The sequence below is a fragment of the Scyliorhinus canicula genome, chromosome 5 (genome assembly GCF_902713615.1).
Source record: "Scyliorhinus canicula chromosome 5, sScyCan1.1, whole genome shotgun sequence".
Lineage (NCBI taxonomy): Eukaryota > Metazoa > Chordata > Chondrichthyes > Carcharhiniformes > Scyliorhinidae > Scyliorhinus > Scyliorhinus canicula.
In genome coordinates this window covers 30,371,320-30,397,632 of record NC_052150.1, presented here as the reverse complement: position 1 = coordinate 30,397,632, position 26,313 = coordinate 30,371,320, and the positions used below count along the sequence as shown (strand labels likewise).

The window sequence follows — 26,313 nt, the reverse complement described above, 5'->3', positions numbered from 1 at the left end:
ATCTGAAACGAAAGAGAAAATGCTGGAAAATCTCAGCAGGTCTGGCAGCATCTGTAGGGAGAGAAAAGAGTTAATGTTTCGAGTCCGATGACTCTTTGTCAAAGGTAACAGATAGAGAAAGTGGGAAATATTAATACTGTGGAGTGAGAATGAAAGATGAGGTTTGGCCTTTCACATCTTTTGTTCTCTCTGGGGACTGCCATTAGCACTCTTTCCCCTTGGTTTCTGTGGCCATTGGCACCCGGTTTCCCTGGGTTTCTGTGGCTATGACTCATCTTTCATTCTCACTCCACAGTATAAATATTTCCCACTTTCTCTGTCTGTTAGCTTTGACAAAAGAGTCATCGATCTCGAAACGTGAGCACTTTCCTCTCCCTACAGATACTACCAGACCTGCTGAGATTTTCCAGCATTTTTTCTTTCGTTGCAGTAAGACATCCTTGCTCCTGTACTCCAGTCCATTTGCCATGAAGGCCAACATACCATTTACCTTCTTAACTACTTGCTGCACCAGCATGCTTGCTTTCAGTGACTGGTGTACAAGGACACCCAGGTCCCTTTGTATTTCCCAACCTATCACCATATAGTGATACTCTGTCATTCTGTTTTTCCTACTGAAGTGGATAACTTCCTATTTATCCACGTTATTCTGCATCTGCCATGTATTTGCCCACTCACTTCACTTGTCCAAATCACCTTGAAACCTCTTGACATCCCCCTCACCACTCACATTCCCAACACAATATGTGATCAGAAGTTAATCTTGGGCCCAGATATGACACCAAGTGCTTTCCTATGTAAAAGGCGCCACATAATTGCAAGTTGTTGTTGCTGTTGGCCAACATAGCACCAAGTTTATTTCAGTACCCACAATTCCTTTATTTGGGCAGTGAATTCAGAGTAAGCAGATATGAACAGGCTTCGGAATTACTGTTGAACCTTGCTTTACAGCCTGTTAATAGTTTCAACCAAAGAAATACGCTGGGCTTCAGACAGTTGCTGTGAGTGAACTGGGGAATGGACACTAGGGAATGGAATTTGGCGTGGGGGCCGTAGCTGCAGCCTCCCCATTATTTAATGGATGAATACTTCTGCTCATCCATTACTGAATGTTAGACATGCAGTCTGCAGGTGCAATGGAGTAATCCAGGGAGGTGGTCATGAGGTAGAGCTGGGTGACATCAGTGGACATGTGGAAACTGGTGCTGTGTTTCCAAATAATGTTGACAACAGGTAAATGAGAAACAGGAGGGGGATAAACGTAGATCCCTGGTGGACACCAGAGGTGATGATGTGGGAGTGGGAAGAGAAGTTATTGCTGGTGATTCTCTGGCTTTGATTGGGTACCATTAGTATTACTGGATATATCATGGCGGCACAATGGCACAGTGGTCAGCACTGCTGCCTCAAAGCGCCAGAGCCCTCAGTTCAATTCCAGCCTTGGGTGACTGCCCGTGTGGAGTTTGCAAGTCCTCCCCGTGTCTGAGTGGGTTTCCTCCGGGTGCTCTGGTTTCCTCCCCCAGTCCAAAAATATTCAGGATACCCAATATGTGGATTCGCCATGATAAATTGCCCCTTAGTGTCCAGAGATGTGCAGGTTAGGTTATGGGGTTAAGCGGATAGGGTGGGGTGGACCGGGGAGTGGACATGAGTAGAGTGCTCTTTTGAAGGGTCGGTGCAGACCCGATGGGCCAAATCACCTCCTTCTGCACTGTAGGGATTCCATGACTCTAGGCATTCTATAGATGTGGGAAACACATCTTAGTTGAAACTGTTCACACATTTTAAAAATAGATCCCACCATTGCCTCCAAGACTTGTTTACATGTGCTTACTCTGAATCCATTGCACAAGTAGAGAGTTGTGAATACTGAAGTATGTTTGAAGATATGGGTGGCCAACAACAGCAGCTTGCATTCGTGTAGCAACTTTAATGTAGGAAAGCCCTTTAAAGGAGCAGAATCAGTCAAAATTCGACAGTGAGCCAAAGGAGGAGATATCAGGACCAATAACGAAAAGCTTGGTGAAAGAGGTAGGTATTAATGAGCATGGCCCCCACCCGGGGTCGGATCCCCCCCCCCCCTCCCTCCCCTCCCCACAGGCCATCTCCCTGACCCTTCCAAGCTGAGTTCCCGCCAGCTGAGAGCAGGTGTGGATGGCGCTAACCACGCTGGCGCCAATGCTGCCCATTCTCCAATCTGCGGAGAATCGCGTGCCGGCTTCAGGGGGGGCGTGGCGCGATTCGCGCCGGTCGCGAAGATTCTCCGGCCCGACCCCAGGCTGAGAGAATCCCGCCCCGGATATCTGGGCTGGAAGGTTGGTGGGGCAGTGATGTTCTCCACATATATTTTCCCAAACATTGGGAAAAATAACATGGGAGAATCCCTGCAGAAATCCATCTCCCGGTAACAAATTAACACACAGTTGGAACTTTATGGTAAATTGGTTAACATTGCAGTCTCCATTCCTTGTTTAGTTTGGACTTGCTGTTACATGAACATCAAATGTCGGAAAGGTGAGTGTCTCTAATTTGTCTTCTAACTTGCTTGTTGCCCAGGCAGTAAAGAAGTGCAGCTCCGGGTGCCGAAGAAAAAGCCTGGGGTATCTCCTGCTTCGGGCTTCTTCGGCTCATTGCCAACCGGAATGGTTTCCCAACCTCCCTCTCAAACCCTGAACATGAATGGCAAGAATGGTTCATCAGGGGCCCCTGACGCTGAGATCCTAACATGGCCACTGGCCTGCATGATTCCCATCAGGAGTTACAATTGGCCTGCGAAATGCGTAAATATTTTCCAAACTTAGAAACATAAAATGACACAGTTGATCAATCTTCTGAAAAATCTCAACTCCAACTTTATTAAATTTCACCAAGTGCTTGACGCATTTGGGAAATCTGACACTTCTACAGTTTATAATGAAGCATCCTAGCAACATGTAGAACATAACTTTGTATCCAACCAGGAGGATGACTGATTCTAACATTAGTTCCTTGATGAGAACGCGGTTTAGTATATAATTCAACAAAACACAGCTGTTTTTATTCACACTCTGGGATACCAGCCCTCTGAGGATTTTTGGACCTAATATAACATATCAAATTGTATTATGATATAAAAGTATGACTCCTCAGCCCCCACCCTTATCCCCAACCCAAACACCCCCTCATCACTTCCACAAGCAGATGGACACTTGACAGTAAATTGATTTGAAAACATGCCCATTGATTTGTGAAATGATCCTGCAGACCGGAAATGCTGGTCTCTTTTGCAACTGAGCTCTCACTGCACATGCTACATAGACGGTGTGAATAGTGTTGGATTACTGGATACAAAATGAATCAGCTGCTGCTTAAGGCATTATTACACAATTGAGGAACAAGCACAGCACTCATGGGTGAACTGGGAAATACAGGAATGTTCCGACTCAGAATGAAGACACTGGGCTCGATTCACCGGAAAATGTTCAAAATGCGCTTTTGGTGGGTGTTTCGTGACAGCTGCAGTGCCAGGATTCACACCGTTATTCACCGGCACATAGCCATTTTCGTTTGGGTCTCGGGCATCTCAAAACTTTGGAAGTTTGCCAGCACTGGGGAGCTGAACTCATCAGCAGGATTGGCTTCTCACAGAACGGGACACCATTTTCAAAGGCTACTCCAATCTTTACACCCCCCCCCCTTCAGCTTGCCCTGTTTTTAGGACCCTGCCCACAGTTTTGCCAGCTCTCTCAACCCCCCCCTCACCCCTCTTCGTGGGCATGGCACCCCAGACCCTGACCACCTAGGCACCTTGGCATTGCCAGCCTACCTCCCTGGCAGTGCCAGACTGTCAGTACCAAAGTGCCTGGGTGCCAGGGGGTGCCATGTACTACCCTGCCTTGACATGACCACCCGGGGGGTTATAATGGCCTGTGAGACCCCCCTCCCGCGTTGCCATCACACCTGGTCCACCAAAAACCGCCGGCTTTTCCCGCCCAATTTTTCAACTCTCTGAAAAACAACTTCTTGGAGGCGGGTCCCACGATGTCACACTTACCGAGTGGTCTCTGAATTAGCCAGCAAATCCATGATCTTAAAAAAATTAAAATAATTCCTCCACATGCACAACCCACCTTCCCCTACAAGGGAACCCCTTCCCCTCCCAACAGGGAATCCCTCCCACAGGGATCTCCCCCACTGAATCCCCTTCTTCCTGACACTGCCTAATGCCAGGGAGCAGCCTGAACAATCACGAGCCGAGATCTTGTCGGCTAGATACTCAGGTTTGGCCTCTCACGAGATTTTGCGCCTGTGTCACCATTTACACTTGTAGCAAACGGAGGCCCAGTTATGTTTGTATTTTTGTAGTCTTCGAGCAGGATTTAAGGGGCATAAAAATTAACTCACTCGCACAAACCAGGGACAGTCTAATGCAGAATGAAAAAAGGGTAATTCCCCTGTTTGTGTCCACTTATTTATTATCATAGATGATGACATTGCACGTAATTGAGATAATATGGAGAATCGGGCAGAGGGGGAGGGCAGAAATCGAGAGACCACCCACCTTATTCAAATTGAATTCAATTTATTATTTATGTTGGCCAAAGTCCTATTTGATTCAAATAACACGTGGTGGGAGAAATAAAATGTTTGCAGAGTGTGCTTTCACACCGAGTGGGAATCTTGTTTATTTTACTGTAAGCTTATAAGAGAGGAATGAATGTCATCGGATTGTGTCCTTCGTTCGTGTCGGCAGTTCACGGTGCTGTGACTGCTGGTAGTACCAAGCTGTGTTTCCAGAGGATGCTGCAGTGGAGAGAGAGCCTCCTTTAGTGGGCGCCCTCTGTGCGGCTGAGGCCTTGAGGGCTCCACTATGGTGGAAGACTCCAGCTGAGTCACAGGAGTAGCTTTCATCACCACAACAATTGATGCGTCAATGGCAGAGGGGCAGAGGAGAGATATCCCCCATTAGACGTGATCTGAGAGGTGTTTCCCAATAGCAAAGAGACATGCACAAAATGGCATTAGTGGCCATTTGATTTGGCAATCTCAGCAGCCCCATACCTTCCTCCAGCCTCATCTCTGCCGATAGCTCAGATCCATTCTATTGAGGGTGACAAAAGAACCTCTTCCTCCTGCAGTGTCAGTATTGCCACCTCCAGTCCTATTTCTTTCACTGGAATTGTGTGCCCACCATAACACTGCAAAGATTATCACTCACAGGCAATGTAATCGTATCCCTGCTCCAAGGTAAGAGAGGAATACATGGTCTGCACAATGTGCGGCATTCAAGACTCTGTGCACCTTCATGTGTAAGGCTTTTCTCTCCACACACCCCCCCCCCCTCCCCCCCCCCCCCCCCCCACCCCTCCACTGCCACCCTATGCTTGGAACCTCAAGGACAACTCCACATAGATAGCCATGACCAGTGTCATTGGTGCATAAAGCTGCCTTGGTCCACAGACATCCTCACAAGGCGCCATCATCTTCGAGTCTTCCCTGTGGCTTCCCAGCACAAGAATACACACAGTGAGAACCTTTACACCCTTAACAATCTCAAGAGGACATTCAGCATCTTCTTGCATACCTCCAGGTTCAAGGTACAGTCAGCGACCATGCTGCTAACCTCCACAGACCTGCCCCCCAAGCTGAACGTGTTACAGAGAGGGATTTCCTCTTCCTGCCTTCTGTCATTAGAAACTCAAGCCCAGTGGACACATTCTGGAGGTGGGTGCGGAGGGATTCATCATCAAAATGAAGGGTTCTTCTTGCCCTTGATCCCTAATCTCTTCCCTAAAAGGAAAACACTAATCATTAAATTGTATTTTAATTGTTGAAAGGTGCATCTAAAAATGAAATAGAGATAAAACCCACAAATAACAGTTAACTTTAAGGAATAAACCAACTTGAAAATAGCCATATCATATAGAATGGCCACCAACAAATCTAAAGATACTAATTAAATACCTTAACGCATTCAGTGTGCCAATCATCTCAGCCTTTCAAAGCCTTCGTTATTTATGTCTATGGGTATTTTCACTTAAATAATACTGAGGTTTTCTGCACATTTTTCTGTCATCGCTGTCATTTTGTGCTGTTCTTCCTCCAGCTGGTACATTCTTTATTTCACAGTGCCGTCCATTTAGTAACAAAGTACAGTTCTGAGCAACATTGGGCGCAATGCTCCCAAAATATTTCAAAGTATGGTCTCCAGAGGGAAACGCGGTGCGACTGGAATAATCCAGGTCGCAATCCATTGACACTTCGACATTGATTTGGAGGTCGGGGTGTTTTGAGCTGTGAATGAGGTGTGCAGGACCTAAAGATGCTGGCAAGCCCAGCTCCTCAGGGATCTTTAAAAAGAGTACCCCCAGGGCAGCACGGTGGCGCAAATGGTTAGCACGGCTGCCTCACGGCGCCGAGGTCCCAGGTTCGATCCCGGCTCTGGGTCACTGTCCGTGTGGTGTTTGCACGTTCTCCCCGTGTTTGTGTGGGTTTCATCCCCACAAGCCAAAAGATGTGCAGGATAGATGGATTGGCCACGCTAAATTGCCCTTTAATTGGAAAAAATGAATTGAATGTTCGAAATTTTTAAAAAACAAGAGTACCCCAATCTTAAGACAATCGATGGCAAAGCCCCCCACCCACCACCCAATTGAGTAACATCCCACCATGGGGTTGCTAACGGCCTCCCCCCCTTCAGGGCCCTCTACCCCTTAGTAACTTTGTTCAGTCTCCCTCTTCAGGCCCTTCCAGGTTGGCACTGCCAGGGCACTATTAAGCCATGTCGCTCACCACCCAGGTGTTGCAAAGGCCTCTGAGCCCCCCGCTGTGGTCATCACGTCAATCCAGAGAAGTCAACAGCGGCTGCGAGAAGGTTCGCATTGAGGAACCCTTGCACGTTAATGCCTGAGTGGTGCTACCTGCTTCGATGGTGGAAAAGAACTTCCAGTACAGGCGTGCTGTTAGGCCTCAGAGGTTGGAAAAGATCCAGTCTAAAAAGTTTGCTGTCAGACAGAGCACCTACTCTTTCTAGGAAGCACTTCAGACTTTCTTTTTAAACCACTAATTAAAAACTCAAACTGCACACCTCCACTTTCTAGGAAGCAATTCAGAGTAGAAAAAAATCCACTATAGAAAAATTGCGGTCAGACAGGACAGCTGCTCAAAAGAGGAAACACTTCAGTGTTAAAGGACCATGAAGTGCTATAAAAAAACAAAGCTAAACCTTCCTTTGAGATAGCCTTCAGCTGTCAATCAAGAAGCGTGTAAAAGTCAATGGGGTGTGAAATTCAATGTGAGCAATCAAGTACAAAAGGGGGGAGCATACTGCAACAGTGAGACCACAGAGCCCGTTAAAATCATCAAGGGGAGTGAAATGCTTCTCCAAGACATAAACTGAAGAATAGCCTTGTCCTGTGAGAGGATTTTAGGACAGACAGGCTGCAGTTGTGCTTTGCCCTGTTGTGGGATGTTAAACTTAAAAGAAAGCAGTCTTCAAGGCTACACAGATCCAAAGCGATCCCCGTACTGGGAGAGACCCCTCACCTGGCCCCCTCCAGCCCAGCCCGAGCCCCCCAATTTACAGCTTCATTAAAGGATACCCCCTCCCCCCATGGCAACTGGCCTGTGGCTGGTGTGCGCTTGTGCTTCTTGGAGGTAAGTGAAAAGGGGTACTCAACTCGATCCCCTCGGAGTCCATCACGTCTGGACCCCACTTTTAGGGACCACGTGAATTCCCGTTAGGGGGGCTGGGGGCATACTGGGAGGCCGCTGCATTCGAGTTTAAAGTGAATGCAAATTAGCTCTGATCAAATCTTGCCCATTGAGATCCTGATCACGCGGGAGCATTGGAAACTGTTTGGTGCCTGGTGCAAATCCTGTTTCGGGCCTCTCCCGACATAGCGGGATTTGCGCCAGATGCAACGATGCCAGGCAATCGCTCCCACTATTTGGAAATGCTTATGAAATGAAATTGTGGGAATTGTTTTAATATTTGTATGGAAGTAACAAATTATGCTGTGAACCAGACCTTGTGCATTTTATGTGAATTATTGTAGGTTTGACCATATTAGTCATTTGAAATGCCCAAGTAATATTTTAATAATATTTTTAGGGTGAGAGGGGCCCACCAGGTATCAATGGAACTCAAGGAATTGAAGGATGTGCTGGTCCCCCAGGGCCCAAGGCAAGAAACTCCACTTTGTGAATCATAGACAATCAACATTTCCCAAATATTTCTATTTTTACAGTTGCAATTCAATTAATGAGATTTTTTTTCCAGGGAAAACCAGGGTATCCAGGAGAGAAGGTAAAATGAACCATTCTCACTTAATATTTGCTTAATATTCAGCAAAATCAGAATGTCTTGTTCACCTCGTACATCCCTAAATTTACCGACTGTATGTAACATTACCATTCTAACAGGGTAGTGATGGGGAACATGGCATTGATGGAATACTTGGAGAGCAGGTAATGATCTTCTGAATTAGACCACACACAAAGATCGTTTATAAAAATGTTGATAAGTATTAATCGAGTACTGTATTCTTACAGGGAGACAACGGAATTCCAGGAACCCCCGGTGAAAAAGGAATCTCGGGAAACATGGTACTGTCATCTTTTAGCAATCAGATTAAAGCGCCCTCTCAACGAATTGCTGCCCCTTATCAGAACTTGTCCATCAAATGCAGTTTCTCTCTTTTCTACTCATGATTAATGAGTCTGTATTTGGTTCCTTTGGCTTGACCCAACACAATCCTACCCCTCCCCCACGTTCTGCTATCTTATGTTTGCCACTATTAACTCTCCTCAATCCGTAATGGCACCATTAACAGCCCCTTTGTCTTATGTCCATGGCATCTTTGCCAAGTATTCCCTCTAATATAGGGCTATAAGTAAACAATGATAATCCTTCCTTTAAAACTGCCTAGACCTGTCAATCAAAAGACTTTTAAAATGCAATGGTCTGTGAAACTGAATGTAAACAATGCAGATCAATATTTATCAGGCTAGGGGGCACACAAACAGGCTTGAAAAAGTTAAACGACAATGAAATTGACTGTGGAAAACCACTTCAAAGGCTTTCACCACATTAAAGGGGCTATTTTTACCCTATTTTACAGATGTTTGAACTTGGTCTGTGAACAGACAGATTAAAGGGTTTAAATGCTGCAGGTAGGAAACTCAGCCAAATTACCCCCATCCCAGGAAAGACCCTGACCTGAACCCCTTAATATCAATAATCGCTTATTGTCACGAGTAGGCTTCAATGAAGTTACTGTGGAAAGCCCGCAGTCGCCACATTCTGACGCCTGATCCCAGCACAAGCCCCAGACCCCATCTCCCAAGAAGGAACCCCTTTTGCACCCTGGAGGAAAGTGTAAGGAAGGTACTCACCGCCTTTTCCACCTCTCAGAGAGCAAAGTGCAGGTTGGTACTACAGGTGGAGTCTGAATTGGGGAACTGAAGGGGGTGTTGAAGGAAAAATTGGGGAGTGAGGGGGAATTGGGCTGTATGGGGACTGAGGGGTTGTGGGGGAATTAGGGGGGTTGAAATTGTGACTGATGGGTGGGCTGAAGGGGGGGGGGGCCTGATGGGGGAGACCTTGCCAGAGATTAGGATGGGGGGGGGGGACCTTGGATGAGTGAGACCTTGCCAGTGCACTGCAGCAGCAACACTCTGACATCAGGGTACAACAGGGTGCCCCGACCTCTGAGGAGCAGGACCTGTCTGAGAGATAGGCCCCGCCACTCTCAGGTCCAGTGAAAACCTCAATCATCTTTTAAAAATTTACTATGTGCCATGGAATGGCACAAAACACCAACCTTGATAAAAAAAAGCGAAGTGCCATTGCACTGGCACGTGGGTTTGCTCTCAGCGCCAACGGGAATCCCGCTGGCTGGAGCACTTAGTCTTGATTTGGAAGAATCGTGCCCATGATTTATTGCAACTTTTCACCATAAATAATGAAAGAAAAAAACGACTTAACAAACCTGTTGGACTTTAACCTGGTGTTGTAAGACTTCTTACAATGAACATTTAGGTGAAGACAAATTATTATATGGACAAAAAGGCAATCCATTTGATTTGAACTGAATTAATCAGAGCTAACCTGTGCAATGCATCATATATGATCATCTGGCACAACAATTTGAATCTGTAGCATTTTATCTGTTGCATAACATGCCAAGGTCTGTGTGGAGTCTGCACGTCCTCCCCGTGTGTGCGTGGGTTTCCTCCGGGTGCTCCGGTTTCCTCCCACAGTCCAAAGATGTGCGGGTTAGGTGGATTGGCCATGCTAAATTGCCCGTAGTGTAAGGTTAATGGGGGGATTGTTGGGTTACGGGTATGTGGGTTACGTGGGTTTAAGTAGGGTGATCATTGCTCGGCACAACATCGAGGGCCGAAGGGCCTGTTCTGTGCTGTACTGTTCTATGTTCTATGTTCTAAGGTGAAGCATGAGAAAGTGAATAGATTGACGCAACCTCAAAAAGAGACATTAGAAAGGAGACCTAAAACTTGTTCAGAGGTAAGCTTTAAGGGTGTCCAAAGGAGGCAAGAGACATAGAGAGGCGGAGAGGTATAAGAAGGGAATTACAGAGCCTTGGCCATGGAGGTTTGGCCACTAATGTGAAGGTAGGTGAGGGGAACTAGGAGGAAATCTGGCCTCTGGGCCACAGGAAGGGAGGGAATTGGCAAAGGCACCTTTTGGATGATCTCCTCACACTTGTTGAGAGTGAGGGTGGAGAAAACAAGGAAGAAAGGTTTAAGGCAGTTTTCCATGGACATAGGGAGCTGGAAATCAGCTTTGCACTCCCAACATAAAGGCCTAATTGCTCTTTATGTGGTCCAATCAGAGTGGCGAATGTTTAAACCATTTGTCTGCCATACCCATTCAAGTCTGTAGCCCACAGACTTAAGAGAACTTGGGTAAGGGCCATATCAGGGGAAATGGTCAGGGTGAGAGAGTGATGGTTTTATTGGGGACGGGGGCATTGAAGGTGGAGGTGAGGATGCCATTGAGTGGATTGTAGCTGGACATGTCATGATGAATGGACCGGCAAAGGCTAGAGCTTTGGGATTTTGAAGGAATCAGGATTGGGAAGAGTAGGAGGGATGCAATGGGGAGTGATATAATTAAGTGATCATAAACGGTCTTTTATTTTTGATTGACACAATGGGAGCAACAATGCTACAGAGGATAGCAAGCTCAAGGGGTGGCCGTGGATATAGGCTGGACAATTTATGTTGAGGGAGAGGGTGAGGGCAGGAGGCAGTGAATTCAGAGGAGAGGTAGCATGATGAATTGAAAGGGTGGTTAAAAGCAGCAATGGTGAGAATTTGGTTGACGCTGAAGCTAAGGGAGGAAAGCAAAAAATATATCTCGGTGTGATTTTTTTAAATAGTACTTGAAAGGGTGCTGAGAAAATGCTTCTATAACCCTTCGAGAACTAACAATTTGTGCATCATTTCTAGGGCAAGAAAGGACATAAAGGAGACCTTGGTGAGCGTGGAAAACTAGGTTTACATGGAGACCGCGTAAGTAAAACCACATTATTTATATATGAATAAAAAGAAAGTCTGCATTATATGTTTGGTTTTTATATTTTTTAGTATCTGGGGCTTTTAATATTGTGTCTGGAGCTTTCCCTGGGTTTTCTCAGCAGTGCAGTTTTCCCAAATTTAACAAAAAAAATCGTAATTTAAAGCACCATTTATATCCAGCGCCAATTCAGTTTCTCAAAATTTTGTTTTAAAATAACCACATTGAAACCTGACCCCATCTACCAGACTGACCCCAATCCCAAATCAAATTAATCACCATGGTAGCTTTCTGCCAATTTTGCCCATTTGTGGCCCTTTGATGAGTCTCATAAAGTTAAACACATTTTTCAAGCAAGGACACTAATTGGGGCACCTTTTAAACATGACAAAGTATTTAACTGACTAAGAAAGTGACTCGCCTACACCAAATGAAACTCATGGATGGCTCTGTATAACCCTGTGAAAATAATTTTCAACTATATAAAATTGGGTTACTCACACATAGTGGACAGGGCATTCTTATTAAAAAAAAATTTTTTTGTGATAAGCCCATTTTCAGCCTTATTAATAAGAGCAACAGATAGCTTTCTCACAATGTGCACAGAGTTGGTTTGAATACTTTCCCAGGATTACCGTTGTCTTCAAAATGTAATCCTTCACCATTGGGTAGTGCTGAAATATTCTGTTACTCGGTTTGATTGAATTTTATTGAAATTGCTTGTTCATTTTATTTAGGGTGAATTTGGCATCAAGAACAATACTCAAGGTCAGAAAGGTGAAAGAGGAGACATTGGACAGTTGGTATGCTACATTCATATTTAAATATTCACTTATTTCCTAATTTATTATGCCAGTTTCTGCAGGGAAAATAATATTGCCGCTATTAATGCTCAAATCAGACAGCACCTTCCGAGGAAGGTGTATCCAGTTGATTTATGCCCCTCTGCTATCACACAAATTGCGTTTCATACTTAACTCCAATGAATAGTCCAGTCCAACGCTTACCTAATAGTTTCCACACAGACCGCACGCAAATCAACTCTTATAAATTATCATGCTTTGCAAAAGTTTTTAATGCGGGCCACACATTTAAACAAATCGGCTGTACACTACAAATTAGCAAATACATTGCCCAAATTCTTGTGATATTTAAGTTGTCAATACATTTTACATTGCTCAGTAAACTCTCGATTGAAAATGAACTCTGGCAATTATCAGTGTAATTATCCTTCAAATGATATGTTAATTACTGCCAATCAACCTCTCTTGCCCAGGAAGTGAACAATTGCAAGTGTGGAGCTTCATCACTTCATAGAATCATTGGGCGGGTTTCTCTGATCCTGAGAAAAGTGTTGACACCGTCGTAAACGCCGTCGCGTTTCTCAATGGTGACAACATGGCCTCAGGGGCCAGCACGACACTGGAGCGACCCACGCTGCTCCAGCTGCCGATCCCCAGCTTCAGATGGGTGGCACGGGTCTGCGCATGCGCAGTGGGACCGGCGCCAATGTACGCATGCGCAGTGGCTCCCTTCTCTGCGCCGGCCCTAAAGCAACATGGCGTAGGGCTACAGGGGCCGGCGTGGAAAAAAAGAGGCCCCCAGCCCGAGAGGCCGCCCCACCGATCGGTAGGTCCCGATCGTGGGCCAGGCCACAGGGGAGCCGCCCCCCCCCCCCCCCCCCCCCCGGGGTCGGACCCCCCCAGGCCGTCCCCGGAAGCATCCACGCCGAGGTACCGCCGGGTAAGAGCAGGTGTGAATGGTGCCGGCGGGACTCTGCCGCTCGGCCCATCCCGGGCGGAGAATCGCTAGGGGGGCCCCGTAGAGCAGCCCCCGACTGGCGTCATGCTGACCGTGCCACGCCAATGGCACCGATTCTCTGCTCTCCGGAGAATCGGTGGACTGGAATTGGGGTGGCGTGGCGCGATTCTCGCCCATCCTGGTGATTCTCTGGCTCAGCCCCCGGGTGAGAGAATCACGCCCATTGAATCCCTCCAGTGCAAAAGGAGGCCATTTGGCCTATCGAGCCTGCACCAGCCCTTGGAAAGACCACCCTACTTAAGCCCACACCTCTACACTATCCCCGTAACCCAGTAAACCCACCTAACGTTTTGGATACTAAGGGGCAAATTAGTATGGAAAGTCTACCTAACCTGCACATCTTTGGACTGTGGGAAGAAACCGGAGGACCCAGAGGAAACCCATGCAGACACGGGGAGAAAGTGCAAACGCCACACAGTCACCTGAGGCCGGAATTGAACCCGGGTCCCTGGAGCTGTGAGGCAGCAGTGCTAGCCACTGTGCCACCATGCCACCCAAATTATTGTGAATGGTTTTAAAAATGTCAAAGATTAATGTTATTTTTCCTCGTTATTCTTCCTTCATTCTCTCTCTCTCTCTCTTAAGCAAATCTTATTTTCCTTCCTATATTTCTCTTTCTGGAGTTGATTTGGTGATCAAACTATCCACTTTAATTTACCACCCCGCTCAGATTTCTCTTTATTTATTTCTCAATCCTTTATTCACACTTCTTAAAGAGACAAAGGCCTAGAATTAACTATAACTAGTGAATGGACTTGTCCCTGTTCATTTAATTCCCATGAAAGATGAGGGGCTGGATATTACACTGCCCGCCACGGGCAGCGGAGTTCCCAATGCGGCGGAGAACCCCTTGTGGGGAAAAAATGGGATCGGTCCCCCGCTGACGGCGGCATTGAGGTTCATGCCCTGTGCCAGGGGGAGGATGCAAATGACTTCCTATTAATGGGTTGGGTGCCAGGTTCTCCACATCTCCCTCATTCTCCGGCCTATGGACCAAGATTCACACAGGCGTGGATGGGTGCAAATATTTTCCTGTTTGACCCTGGCGCGGTGGGCCTCATGGTGGGGCAAGAGGGTAAGTATTTAAGGTAGGTGCTCCCAAAGTCCATCGGATGGCCCACCCACCCCCCATAATGCAAATCCTGCCCACCCCCACAGTCCCACCCACCAGACACCCATCTCACAGCACCCTCACCAAAGACCACCCCACCAGAGACCACCCATACCAGAGACCGCCCATCAGAGAGCCCATTAGAGACCCCTACCAAAGACCCCCACCAGAGGCCCCCTGCAGAGACCCTCGTCAGCAACCCCCATCAGAGACCCCCACTGGAGAGCCCATCAGTGACCCGCACCATAAGCTCCAAGCAGAGATCCCTAACAGAGACCCCACCAGAGACTGCCCCACCAGAGACTGCCCCACAAGAGACCGCACATACCAGAGTTCCCCATCAGAGACCCCATCAGAGACGTCCACCAAAGACCCCCACCAGAGGCCCCACCCAGAGACCACCATTAGCAACCCCCATCAGAGACCCCCATCAGGGACCCACCCAGAGGCTCCCAGCAAACTTCCTACCAGTGACCCCACCAGAGAATGCCCCACCAGAGACTGCCCCACCAGAGACTGCCCCACCAGAGACTGCCCCACCAGAGACTATCCCACCAGAGACTGTCCCACCAGAGACTATCCCACCAGAGGCTGCCCCACCAGAGACTGCCCCACCAGAGACTATCCCACCAGAGACTGCCCCACTAGAGTCTTCCCCACCAGAGACTATCCCACCAGAGACTGCCCCACCAGAGACTGTCCCACCAGAGACTGTCCAACCAGAGACTGCCCCACCAGAGACTATCCCACCAGAGACTATCCCACCAGAGACTGTCCCACCAGAGGCTGCCCCACCAGAGACTGCCCCACCAGAGACTGTCCCACCAGAGACTATCCCACCAGAGACAATCCCACCAGAGACTGTCCCACCAGAGACTATCCCACCAGAGACAATCCCACCAGAGAATGTCCCACCAGAGACTATCCTACCAGAGACAATCCCACCAGAGACTGCCCCACCAGAGACTGCCCCACCAGAGACTGTCCCACCAGAGCTATCCCACCAGAGACAATCCCACCAGAGACTGTCCCACCAGAGACTATCCCACCAGAGACAATCCCACCAGAGACTGCCCCACCAGAGACTGCCCCACCCGAGACTATCCCATCAGAGACTATCCCACCAGAGACTATCCCACCAGAGACTATCCCACCAGAGACTATCCCACCAGAGACAATCCCACCAGAGACTATCCCACCAGAGACTATCCCACCAGAGACTATCCCACCAGAGACTATCCCACCAGAGACTGCCCCACCAGAGACTGTCCCACCAGAGAATGCCCCACAAGAGGCTGCCCCACCAGAGACTGTCCCACCAGAGACTATCCCACCAGAGACTGCCCAACCAGAGACTATCCCACCAGAGACTGCCCAACCAGAGACTGTCCCAGCAGAGACTATCCCACCAGAGACTGCCGCACCAGAGACTGCCCCACCAGAGACTATCCCACCAGAGAATGTCCCACCAGAGAATATCCCACCAGAGACTGTCCCACCAGAGACTATCCCACCAGAGACTGCCCCAACAGAGACTGCCCCACCAGACACTGCCCCACCAGAGACTATCCCACCAGAGAATGCCCCACCAGAGACTGCCCCACCAGAGACTGCCCCACCAGACACTGCCCCACGAGAGACTATCCAACCAGAGAATGCCCCACCAGAGACTGCCCCACCAGAGACTGCCCCACCAGAGACTGCCCCACCAGAGACTGCCCCACCAGACACTGCCCCACCAGAGACTGTCCCACCAGAGAATGCCCCACCAGAGAATGCCCCACCAGAGAATGCCCCACCAGAGACTGCCCCACCAGAGACTGTCCCACCAGAGACTATCCCACCAGAGACAATCCCAACAGAGACTGCCCCACCAGAGACTATCCCATCAGAGACTGCCCCATGAGAGACAGCCCCACCAGAGGCTGCCCCACCAGAGACTGCCCCACCAGACACTGCCCCACCAGAGATTGCCCCACGAGAGACTGCCCCACCAGAGCCTGCCCCACCAGAGACTGCCCAACCAGAGACTGCCGCACCAGAGACTGTCCCACAGAGACTGCCCCACCAGAGACTATCCCACCAGAGACTATCCCACCAGAGACAGCCCCACCAGAGGCTGCCCCACCAGAGACTGCCCCACCAGACACTGCCCCACCAGAGACTGCCCCACGAGAGACTGCCCCACCAGAGCCTGCCCCACCAGAGGCTGCCCCACCAGAGACTATCCCATCAGAGACTGCCCCATGAGAGACAGCCCCACCAGAGGCTGCCCCACCAGAGACTGCCCCACCAGACACTGCCCCACCAGAGATTGCCCCACGAGAGACTGCCCCACCAGAGCCTGCCCCACCAGAGACTGCCCAACCAGAGACTGCCGCACCAGAGACTGTCCCACAGAGACTGCCCCACCAGAGACTATCCCACCAGAGACTATCCCACCAGAGACAGCCCCACCAGAGGCTGCCCCACCAGAGACTGCCCCACCAGACACTGCCCCACCAGAGACTGCCCCACGAGAGACTGCCCCACCAGAGCCTGCCCCACCAGAGGCTGCCCCACCAGAGACTGCCCCACCAGAGACTGCCCAACCAGAGACTGTCCCACCAGAGACTATCCCACCAGAGACTATCCCACCAGAGACTGTCCCACCAGAGACTGCCCCACCAGAGACTGTCCCACCAGACACTGTCCCACCAGACACTGCCCCACCCGACACTGCCCCACCAGAGGCTGCCCCACCAGAGACTGCCCCACCAGACACTGCCCCACCAGAGACTGTCCCACCAGAGACTGCCCAACCAGAGACTGTCCCAGCAGAGACTATCCCACCAGAGACTGCCGCACCAGAGACTGCCCCACCAGAGACTATCCCACCAGAGAATGTCCCACCAGAGAATATCCCACCAGAGACTGTCCCACCAGAGACTATCCCACCAGAGACTGCCCCAACAGAGACTGCCCCACCAGACACTGCCCCACCAGAGACTATCCCACCAGAGAATGCCCCACCAGAGACTGCCCCACCAGAGACTGCCCCACCAGACACTGCCCCACCAGAGACTATCCAACCAGAGAATGCCCCACCAGAGACTGCCCCACCAGAGACTGCCCCACCAGAGACTGCCCCACCAGAGACTGCCCCACCAGACACTGCCCCACCAGAGACTGTCCCACCAGAGAATGCCCCACCAGAGAATGCCCCACCAGAGAATGCCCCACCAGAGACTGCCCCACCAGAGACTGTCCCACCAGAGACTATCCCACCAGAGACAATCCCAACAGAGACTGCCCCACCAGAGACTATCCCATCAGAGACTGCCCCATGAGAGACAGCCCCACCAGAGGCTGCCCCACCAGAGACTGCCCCACCAGACACTGCCCCACCAGAGACTGTCCCACCAGAGAATGCCCCACCAGAGAATGCCCCACCAGAGAATGCCCCACCAGAGACTGCCCCACCAGAGACTGTCCCACCAGAGACTATCCCACCAGAGACAATCCCAACAGAGACTGCCCCACCAGAGACTATCCCATCAGAGACTGCCCCATGAGAGACAGCCCCACCAGAGGCTGCCCCACCAGAGACTGCCCCACCAGACACTGCCCCACCAGAGATTGCCCCACGAGAGACTGCCCCACCAGAGCCTGCCCCACCAGAGACTGCCCAACCAGAGACTGCCGCACCAGAGACTGTCCCACAGAGACTGCCCCACCAGAGACTATCCCACCAGAGACTATCCCACCAGAGCCTGCCCCACCAGAGACTGCCCAACCAGAGACTGCCGCACCAGAGACTGTCCCACAGAGACTGCCCCACCAGAGACTATCCCACCAGAGACTATCCCACCAGAGACAGCCCCACCAGAGGCTGCCCCACCAGAGACTGCCCCACCAGACACTGCCCCACCAGAGACTGCCCCACGAGAGACTGCCCCACCAGAGCCTGCCCCACCAGAGGCTGCCCCACCAGAGACTGCCCCACCAGAGACTGCCCAACCAGAGACTGTCCCACCAGAGACTATCCCACCAGAGACTATCCCACCAGAGACTGTCCCACCAGAGACTGCCCCACCAGAGACTGTCCCACCAGACACTGTCCCACCAGACACTGCCCCACCCGACACTGCCCCACCAGAGGCTGCCCCACCAGAGACTGCCCCACCAGACACTGCCCCACCAGAGACTGTCCCACCAGAGACTGTCCCACCAGAGACTGTCCCACCAGAGACTCCCATATCAGGAAACTATTCAGAACAGAGAGCTCCCCATAACAGAGAACGCCCCATAACAGAGAACCCCCCATTACAGAGTACTCCCCATACTAGAGAACCCCCTATAACAGAGAACCCCATAACAGGGTACCGCCCATAACAGAGAACGCCCCGTAACAGAGAACCCCCATAACAGAGATCCCCCATAACAGAGAACCCCCATAACAGAGAACCCCCATAACAGAGAACCCCCATAACAGAGAACCGCCCATAACATAGAACCCCCATAACAGAAAATCCCCATAACAGAGAACCCCCATAACAGAGAACCCCCATAACAGGGAACCGCCCATAACAGAGAACGCCCCATAACAGAGAACCCCCATAACAGAAAACCCCCATAACAGAGAACCGCCCATAACAGAGAACCCCCATAACAGAATATCCCCATAACAGAGAACCCCCATAACAGAAAATCCCCATAACAGAGAACCCCCCATAACAGAGAGACCCCCATAATGGAGAAACCCCAGAAAATCCCCATAACAGAGAACCCCCATAACAGAGAACCCCCATAACAGAAAATCCCCATAACAGAGAACCGCCATAACAGAGAAACCCCCATAACAGAGAACGCCCATAACAGAGAACCCCCATAACAGAGAACCCCCCATAACAGAGAACCCCCATAACAGAGAACCGCCCATAACAGAGAACCCCCCATAACAGAGAACTCCCATAACAGAAAATCCCCATAACAGAGATCACCCATAACAGAGAACCCCATAACAGAGAACCACCATAACAGAGAACGCCCATAACAGAGAACCCCCCATAACAGAGAACCAACATAACAGAGAACGACCCATAACAGAGAACCCCCCATATCAGAGTACTCCCTATAACAGAGAACCCCCCATATCAGAGCACTCCCCATAACAGAGAACCCCCCATAACAGAGTACTCCCCATAACAGAGAACCCCCCATATCAGAGTACTCCCCATAACAGAGAACCCCCCATAACAGAGTACTCCCCATAACAGAGAACCCGCCATAACAGAGAACCCCCCGTAACAGATAACGCCCCATAACAGATAACCCCCCATAACAGATAACGCCCCATAACAGAGAACCCCCATAACAGAGAACCCGCCATAACAGAGTACTCCCCATAACAGAGAACCCCCTATAACAGAGAAACCCCGTAACAGAGAACCCCCCCATAACAGAGAACCAACATAACAGAGAACGACCCATAACAGAGTACTCCCCATATCAGAGTACTCCCCATAACAGAGAACCCCCCATAACAGAGTACTCCCCATAACAGAGAACCCCCCATATCAGAGTTCTCCCCATAACAGAGTACTCCCCATATCAGAGTACTCCCCATAAAAGAGAACCCCCATAACAGAGTACTCCCCATAACAGAGAACCCCCCATATCAGAGCACTCCCCATAACAGAGAACCCCCATAACAGAGAACCCCCATAACAGAGAACCCCCCATAACAGAGAACCCCCCATAACAGAGAACCCCCCATAACAGAGTACTCCCCATAACAGAGAATCCCCCATAACAGAGTACTCCCCATAACAGAGAACCCCCATAACAGAGAACCCCCATAACAGAGAACCCCCATAACAGAGAACCCCCCATAACAGAGTACTCCCCATAACAGAGAACCCCCATAACAGAGAACCCCCATAACAGAGAACCCCCATAACAGAGAACCCCCATAACAGAGAACCCCCCATAACAGAGCACTCCCCATAACAGAGAACCCCCATAACAGAAAACCCCCCATAACAGAGAACCCCCATAACAGAGTACTCCCCATATCAGAGTACTCCCCATAACAGAATACTCCCCATAACAGAGAACCCGCCATAACAGAGAACCCGCCATAACAGAGTACTCCCCATAACAGATAATGCCCCATAACAGAGAACCCGCCATAACAGAGTACTCCCCATAACAGAGAATGCCCATAACAGAGAACCCCCATAACAGAGAACCCCCATAACAGAGAATGCCCATAACAGAGAACCCCCGTAACAGAGAACAACCCATAACAGAGAACCCCCCATAACAGAGAACCCGCCATAACAGAGAACCCCCCCATAACAGAGAACCCCCCATAACAATGAACTCCCCATAACAATGAACTCCCCATAACAGAGAACGCCCCATAGCAGAGAATCCCATAACAGAGAACCCCATAACAGAGAACCCCCATAACAGAGAACCCCCCATAACAGAGAACCCCATAACAGAGAACCCCCCATAACAGAGAACCCCCCATAACAGAGAACCCCATAACAGAGAACCCCATAACAGAGAACTCCCCATAACAGAGAACCTCTCCATAACATAAAAACCCCCTCTCCAATAGCAGAGAACCCCCCCCATAACAGAAAACCTCACATAGCAGTGAAACCCCCATTGCAGAGATCCCTTCACAACAGGGAACCCCCATATTAGAGAACACCCCATAGCAGAGAAACCCCCAATAAAAAGGAACATCTCAAAGCAAAGAATCCACCTATAATATGAATCCCCCGAGCAGAGAAACTGCTCCCACCCGTGTAGCAATTAACCCCCTCATGGCAGATAACTCCCATGGCAGGGAACCCCCATAGTAAATTAACCTCCACAGCAGCGAACCCCCATAACAGGGTCCCCTCCACAACAGGAAACCCACCCCCATAACAGGGACCCCCCATAACAGGGAACCCACCCCATAGCAGAGAACTCCCCCATCAGTCAGCCCCACCTGGATGCTGAAGGGCAGTCCAGGCAGAAACATTGAAAATATCACTGTTTTTTCACTCACATCTGGGGCAAAATTCACCGAACACCTTTGTGACGCCCTTGACCGGCGGGCAAAAACGGCGCTGGTGACTCCGGCGTCGGGGCCCGCTTATAAGCTTATGAGAGCAGGGCTTTGGTGAGTATATTGCAATCTGCCTAAACCCAGGAATATTGCCTGGTTAGAATGCAGAGGGAAATGCTGGGATTCCGGCGTGGGAGATGTGCCTGGATTTGTCTATTTCTGCTTCAGCCTCTGCGATTCTGCGCTGTGAATTATAAAGGCAGAACCCAGAAACTTTGCCAAAAGTTTTTCCCTCTCTCTCCGCGCGTTTTTCCTGTTGTGAAACTGACCTGAAATCGCAGAGGCTGAAGCAGAAATAGACAAATCCAGACACATCTCCCACCCCGGGATCCCAGCATTTCCCTTTGCATTCTAACCAGGCAATATTCCTGGGTTTAGGCAGATTGCAATATACTCACCAAAGCCCTGCTCTCAGCCAGAGGACGGACGGGACTCCCTCTCTCTGTCTCTCTTGCTCTCTGTCTGTCCCCACAATCTCCCTCTCTCTCCCTCTCAAACAAAGACAAGGCAGCTGGGAGGAAGGGGAACCTTGAGGATAATCTGCTGATGCCCCTATCCAATGGATGCCCGGGGCCAACGCACCGTCGCCCCCCCCTCTGCACGCCGCTGCCCACTACCTCTACCCCAACCCCTACCCCGACCCCCCTACCCCTACCCCTACCCCTACCCTCCTACCCCTACCCCCTACCCCTACCCCCACCCCCTACCTCTACCCCCACCCCCCCACCTCTACCCCCACCCCTACCCCCAGCCCCCCCACCCCTACCCCCCCTACCCCCCCCTACCCTCCCCCCCCCCCCACTCGATGTAGGTAACTGAACGGCGTCAACCATCATCAATAGTTGACGCCGTTATAAACCTACTTTGATTTTCGCCGACGTGACCCATGGCCACGTTGGCGGGACTTCGGCCCATCCGGGCTGGTGAATAAAAAAGGTTAAAAAAACAATGGCATCTCGCCGGCGCCAGCCGTTATCCGATGCAGCCAGCGGGATTTGAAGAACGCCGTTTTATGGCGGGTGGGTGAATCTTTAACATGGCGGGAGTGGCAATATCGGCGCCGCCGGCCGATTCTCCGACCTTGCGTGGGGTTGGAGAATTTCGCCCCTGTTGCCTCAGACAGATGTCTATAAAACAGCAGCCGTAACTTAACAGAAAACCACGATTACATCACAAGGTTTTAACCTGCAAGGTTTCTATTCTCTTCATATTCTCTTCATATCATGACACTCTTCAAAGAGGAATAACTTTTAGAAGCCTATAATTAACAGCTATCAGAGAACCACATGTCTGGATTGTATAATTTTACCTCCCTACATGCTTAAATATATATCTCAAGTAGCCTGTTTTGAACCTAATCGTCATGTTTCTAAACATCTAGCTAGCAGGTTGCCACCACATCAAAAGCTGTTATGTGCTTTCTGCTGAGAAAAAGAGGAAGTGAAAACAGTTAACTCCGAGATGTTCTCTGTTATGGGGAGTGGGGGGAGGTGCCCCAGTAATATCTCTGGTGGGGGTCCTACATGTCCTGTAGGGTCCTGACATGCTCCTACATGTCAGCGGGTGGGAAGCCGGATTTATATTGCGGGGGGGGTCTCAGGGGCTAGCACCATACCTCGCTACTGGGCGGGCTGCAAGTGTGATTCGCGACGGAATCGCTTGTGATCCCCATCATGCATAAATGGGAGAACAGAGGGCGGGATTCTCCGATTGCAGACGTAATCTCGTTCGGCCATTGGCCGGAGAATCCGTTTTTATGCCAAATTTGTTTGGATGCCCCGCCCCACAGGACATCACGTGAGCTCCTCCCCGATGCTCCGCTCCCAATGGGCCGACTTCCCGACAGCGTCGGTCGCGTGTCCTCTCAGTTTTCGCGATGTCGCGTGGCGGCTGCGGGCTGTGTCCAGCGCCGCCACACTCGTGGGGGGGGGAGACGCCATTCCGCTGGCCGGGGAGGGGGTGTTCGGCGGGGGCTAGGGGGACTGGTGGGGGGTGGTCTCGGCGTGACAAGGGGGCACTATCCTGCAGGCTGGGTCCACGCGTGGCAGGCGCCATGTTGTATGGCGTGGCAATCGCAGGTCGCCGCCGTGCGCATGCGCGGTCGTGGACCCGGCCATTCTCCGTCATTATCTGCAGGCACGTGGCATGGCTGCTAGCCCCCCACCAGGCGGTGCATCGGTGCGGGGGCAACAATTAATTTTTGGTTATAGGACCAGACGCTTCCTCTGGACATAGCTGCAAAATCAGAGAATCCAGCCCTAATTAGTTTCCCAAGTGGAGAATCCAGTCAGAATGAGAATCAGAATCACAGAAAAATACAGTGCAGAAAAGATCCTTCGGCCTTTTGAAAGGCACCTGATCTGCCAATCCTAATCCCATTTGCCAGCACTTGGCCCATAGCCTACAGTCCTAGACTGAGAGAAAGAAGAGAAAGGAAAATACATTTTAAAAATTGTAAAGATGTTCTCCTGGACGCTTCATTAGGGGAAAAAAGTAACTTTATTCACAAGACTGCTTCACTAATTATATACTTCCAGCTAGGGCAAAGTACAATCTACCACCAGGAAAACCCTTCCCGCTGGATAGATTACCGTTGTTATGTCTTGATTGGTTGGTCAGATCACATAACCCTTACTCGGTAAGGTTGTTCTGAAAGTGACAATCACCACATTAATCAAATCCTCAACAGCAATTCAAGTCTAAAGGAATGCTCCTGTTCATCTGCATTAGTGATTTTTCAATACTAGTGAGGCTGTTTGGCAATAATTAAGACATGCATAATGCAAAAGCCTGACTGACATGCATAAGGCCTAGCTTTCTGTGGTGACTTTAATCTATATCTGCAACATAAGTGCAGGAACAAAGTGGCATTCAATGGGCGAGATTCTCCGCAAATGCGGAGAATCTTAAAGGCTGCCGTGGGACAGGCCATGATCCACAGCAGCCTTCGCGCCCACTTCCAGGACCGATTCTCCTGCCCGGGCGGGGCTAGGAGCGCGGCCCCTTGCGTCACGGCGGTGCGGCCTTGACGACGGTCGTCAAGGCTGCACGTCAAGCGTCACGCCGGCTGACGCGGCCGATGATGTCAGCCGGCGATGGACAACGCCAACCCGCGCATGCGCAGTTGCCGGCTTTTCCCTCAGCTGCCCCGCAAGACGTGACGGCTTGATCTTGCAGGGCGGCGGAGGGAAAAGAGTGCGTCCGTTATGGACGCACGGCCCGCGATCGGTGGGCACCGATCGGTGGCCCGTGGTACTGTCATGCCAATCGTGCCTCCAGATGCCCCAAACGGGCATTTGGTGCCTGTTTCACGACGGCAGCGAGCAGGTGTGTTTGCTGCCATGTTGAAACGGGTGTGAAGGCCCAGCCCCTCGGCCCATCGGCCTCGGAGAAGCGGCGCTCGCCGTAAAAAACGGCGTGGTGTGGGTCGGGCGTGGGGGGGGGGAGAATAGCGGGAGGGCGTGAAAAATGTCGGGAGGCCCTCCCGCTATTCTCCCACCTGGCGTGGGGGGCGGAGAATCGCGCCCAATGCATTTGAATGGTGAGGCAGAATTTTCGCACAGTTTATAGATGGAGTAGGTACATCCTTTATAGCAACAAATGCATTTTCAAGTTTGCAAGAAGATGATGGAGTTGGTGGTATTACCACTGGACTGGTAATTGAGAGATCCAGGGTATTGTTCTGTGGACCCGGTTCGAATCCCACTATGGTCGATGGTGAAATTTGATTTCAAGAGAAACCTGAATCAAAAGTCTAATGTTGGCTGTAAAAAAACCATTGTCGATTGTCGTTAAAACTCGTCTGGTTGACTAATGTCCTTCAGGGAAGGAAATCTGTCTTCCTTACCTGGTCTGACCTACATGTGAATCCAGGTCCACAGTAATGTGGTTGACTCTTAAATGCCCTCTGACGTGGCCAAGCAAGTCGCTCAGTTCAAGGGCAATTAGGGCTGGGCAATAAATGCTGGCCTAGCCAACAACACCCACATCCGACGAATGAATAAAGCAAAATTGAACATCCTGTTCCAGCAAAATCAGGGTCAATATTGTTTTGCAGCAATGTTTACACATGCTTTTGAAACTTAAATCCTCCTTCATACCACTCTGATGGAATACCTACTGTTAATGTATATGGATGTGTCTGATTTGGGGCTTAAATGGTTAACAAAGAATAAACCCTGCTCATAAACAAGATTGCATGAAGCCATGAGAAACTAAAGCAGGTGTTAATTAAAAATTCTCAAGTGATGTTCTTTAGGAAAGAGTTCAATGTGATATTCCACCAGTTTTTGCTAAATATACTCCACCTTCCTTTTCAAAAATCAATGTTCTTTGGCATTCATTACAATTACCTGGAGTATTTAAACAATCCCAAGAGCAACGTCAGGCCTCTGTTAACATTTTTCCATTTGTTCATTTACAACAGCATTTAATTTTTAAAAAATTATTATGCGTTTACGTCTAGAGGTATGAGGTTGATTGCTGTATCCTCGAGAGCTAAGTTTTTTTTAACATACCCAAGACCAGGTCGTACCTTAATGTCATGTGAATGAGTTAATCTCCAAATTAAATGATACTACTGGAGCAATGGATGGACTCATTTATCACATATCCTATCTATGGAATTAAGGAATGCAATGTTCTTTATTATTGCTGCAACCACATCCGACATCAATTCCAAATGCTTTGTTCTGGCATGATACAGTTCGTCAGTGGATTTCTAGAAGTTGAGCTGAGCTAATAATGAAA

The 26,313-nt window shown here is 49.9% G+C and overlaps 1 protein-coding gene across 1 annotated transcript in view; it reads left to right on the top strand.

Annotated features, from left to right (window-relative positions):
* The window catches only part of LOC119965889 (collagen alpha-3(VI) chain-like), a 153,042-nt gene that overhangs the window by 52,700 nt on the left and 74,029 nt on the right, over nt 1–26,313 (top strand). Inside the window, exons 9-14 of the mRNA XM_038796854.1 lie at nt 8,093–8,164; nt 8,261–8,287; nt 8,404–8,448; nt 8,533–8,586; nt 11,455–11,517; nt 12,259–12,324. Of these exons, the coding sequence (XP_038652782.1) occupies nt 8,093–8,164; nt 8,261–8,287; nt 8,404–8,448; nt 8,533–8,586; nt 11,455–11,517; nt 12,259–12,324 (327 nt within the window). The remainder of the gene's footprint in view (nt 1–8,092; nt 8,165–8,260; nt 8,288–8,403; nt 8,449–8,532; nt 8,587–11,454; nt 11,518–12,258; nt 12,325–26,313) is intronic.